Source organism: Pterocles gutturalis, unplaced genomic scaffold (genome assembly GCF_000699245.1).
Source record: "Pterocles gutturalis isolate BGI_N339 unplaced genomic scaffold, ASM69924v1 scaffold13152, whole genome shotgun sequence".
Classification (NCBI taxonomy): Eukaryota; Metazoa; Chordata; class Aves; order Pterocliformes; family Pteroclidae; genus Pterocles; species Pterocles gutturalis.
In genome coordinates this window covers 8,225-11,156 of record NW_010115533.1, presented here as the reverse complement: position 1 = coordinate 11,156, position 2,932 = coordinate 8,225, and the positions used below count along the sequence as shown (strand labels likewise).

At 62.3% G+C, this 2,932-nt stretch overlaps 1 protein-coding gene across 1 annotated transcript in view; it reads left to right on the top strand.

The window, feature by feature from the left end:
- The window catches only part of LOC104463049 (electrogenic sodium bicarbonate cotransporter 1-like), a gene marked incomplete at both ends in the record, with an annotated part of 11,204 nt that overhangs the window by 60 nt on the left and 8,212 nt on the right, over positions 1-2,932 (top strand). The window contains 6 exon segments of the mRNA XM_010075225.1: positions 1-3; positions 5-90; positions 289-438; positions 566-627; positions 704-861; positions 2,553-2,640. The exon segment at positions 1-3 is cut by the window's left edge and continues 60 nt beyond it. Of these exon segments, the coding sequence (XP_010073527.1) occupies positions 1-3; positions 5-90; positions 289-438; positions 566-627; positions 704-861; positions 2,553-2,640 (547 nt within the window).

The window sequence follows — 2,932 nt, the reverse complement described above, 5'->3', positions numbered from 1 at the left end:
GCCTGCACAGCCTCTTCCAGCTGAGAACGTGCCTGCAGACAGGGATGGTGCTCCTGGATCTGGATGCCCACAGTTTCAAGGAAATAATCGGTATGTGGGGAATGCAAAGGTCACCTCCTGGCATGACCTGGTCATCAGAGAGGGACCAGGCCACCAGCAGGTCCCTGCGTAAAAGCACTGACGCATGATAGCCTGTTGTCTGCTGCTCCCGCAAAACGGGCTTTTCCCTGAGCACCCCCATGGGGCAGCGCACTGGGGGACTCAGGGCTGTCCCCATCCCTGTCACAGACCAGGCACTTTCCAGGCAGCCCAAGGAAGCAGAGCTGCCGCCCGAGCTGAGGCAGCGCCTGGGAGCCCTGCTGCTCCGCCAGCCGTGGCACCAGCCCACCAAATCCCTGCTGCGGATCCTCGCCGAGCTCGGCCTCTCTCCCTGCCGAGGTAGGCACGACGCCCAGCTGTGGGCAGTGTCCTGCTGGCATCCCTCTGCTGCCACCAGCCTGGGGCAATACCCGTGCTGGCCCTTTGCTTGCACATGTATTTTGCTGCTTGCTCCCTTTCTTTGCAGGGAAGGCCAGCAGCAGGACTGAGCCCGGAGCCCAGCTCTCTGAAACGCCTCTTCAGGAGCAGGTGAGGCAGGACGGAGCTGGGTTGGGAGCAGCTGCCGCATGCCCAGTGCCCAGCCACTGCACCCCTTTCCTTTCAGCTCAGAAACCGATTTAAGAAGAAGGTCCCGCTGGGGGCTGAAGCAGCCCACGTTGCCGTTGGTGAAGCTGAGTTCCTGGAGAAGCCCTTCACTGCCTTCATCCGCCTCCGGCGAGCAGTGGCCCTCGGCTCACTGGCTGAAGTCGCTCTCCCCAGCAGGTAAAGGGAGCACGGCCAGTGGCCCTGCACTCTGCTTTGTCCGTCTCCCTGCTCCCACACTTTTCCTTGGCGAAAGCAAAGGGCACGGCACCTGACGCCATGGGCAGTCCCAGGACCCTGCCTCACTGCTTCCCCTCCTCCTTTTCCCAGTTTCTCAGGAGCACCCCAGGATGGGCTGAGAGTGGAGTATCCACTGGTCAGGCTGGGGGGACATCCCCTGGGTTCCCCCCGCCTGGGCTCTGCATTCACTCTGCCCTTTCGGGGGGTCTGGGTGCTCTCCGCTCACTGCCCGGCACGTGGGGGCTTGTGCTGGGAAGGCATGTGGGTTTGCGGGGGCCCCTCGCCCTCCCGCTGCCCACGCTGCTCTCCGGAGGGAGGGTGGCTCGCAGGGCGCTGCTGGCAGGGGGGAAGGAGGAGGGCAGGGGGGGTTCTCTGGGTGAGGAACGCGTGAGCTGAAGCTGTAAAGGTCAGTGTGCCCCTGGAGCTGGGGACCTCTCAGGGAACAGAGGAGGAGGCAGGCGGGATCCGGAGGGACATTGCCATCTCCTGGTCACTCTGCCCAGAGCACCCATAGGCCAGGAGCGGGCTGGAGCAGGACACCCGTCCACCTCCTGCTCCCCCCTTGCTGGGAGGGGGTGGCAGGTCCCTGGGGAGTTGTCTTGAGGGGCCACGACAACCCCTTGCCCTGAATTTTCCTTCCCCAAACAGGAGAGGAAGGAGAGCTTGTCCCTGCCCACCCCTTTGCCTGTGGTGCCATCCCCTTTGCCAGCAGCCCCAGCTATCCTGCGGGCACAGCCACCACCTCGGGGCTACCTCCCACCTGGGTGCATCTCCAGGATCTTAAGGTTTTCCCATTGCCCTGATGACCATGCCTGGGTGAAAGTGACCCCAGGTGGCTGTGTCACCTCCCAACCCCTCGGAGCAGGCTCCTAGGGCTTCCAGCGCTGCTGCCCCCCATCAGGGCTGGTCCAGCCACCTTCAGCCCTGCTCATGCGGTCGGAGGAGGAGTTTCCCTACGCCCCCTCTGGAGGTTTGCTCGGGGTACGATCACGGATCACGGGAACTGCTCCACAACCTCAGGGTACCAGGACTGTGACCATATTTGACAGTTTTGAAAGGAGTGGGGGGTTAAATACTTGGTTAAATATTTGGATGGGCTGTTCCTCTGAAGATGTTATTATTTTGCAGCACCCTCCAAGGTGTGGGATTTCAGCCATATTTCCTCAAGAACTCTGAGCCCTCTTTCCAGCCTCCTCCCATGTCCCCATAGTCCTATCCAACCTGCCACCCATGCAGCTGGCAACCTCTCCTTCCTCACAGATGGCCCCATACCCGAGCCTGACCCCACAGACGTCCCCATCCCAGAGCCTGACCCCACAGACGTCCCCAGCCGAGGATGCCCCAAAGACCTGCCACCTGCCCGCCCCTGGGTTCCTGCAGACCCTGTGATCCAGCCGGGATCCTGGTGGCCCATGGTCTCTCGGGGGTTTCCACGCCATGGGCAGAAGACACGTGTCTTGTCTTCTGCCCCCGATCCCCCACTTAGGCTGGCCACCCCTGAGGGTGGCAGCAGGCCCCCAAGCCTGCCCAGCTACCATCCCCAGCATCCCCGCAGCACTGTGTTCTCCCCTGGGAGACGCATCCCGTGGCGAGGAGAGGGCTGCTCAGGAGATGCGCTATCTCACCGGCAGGTTCCTCTTCATTCTCCTGGGTCCCCAAGCCAAAGCGAAAGCATACCACGAGGTTGGCAGGGCCATGGCCACGCTGCTGACAGATGAGGTGAGCCTGGTGCAACACCCATGGGTGTGATGGGGCTGGGCTGGGGACAGCGGGGCTCTGCAGGCTGCAGCAGTAGAGGCAGAGGATGGGGTGAGCTGGTGGCCTCCCTTGCGCGGGACAAGAAAGAAAAGGTTTGGGGTGGGCCTGTAGGATGTAGATGCACCCATTGCACTGAAGTGTGTGGGTGTCTTTCTCGGTGATGGCTGCAGCTGGGAGGAAGGCTCCGAGTGGCTGAGTTGCAGGGATGTGAAGGCTAAACCACAGCATCTCCCTGCAGCTCTTCCAAAGGGTT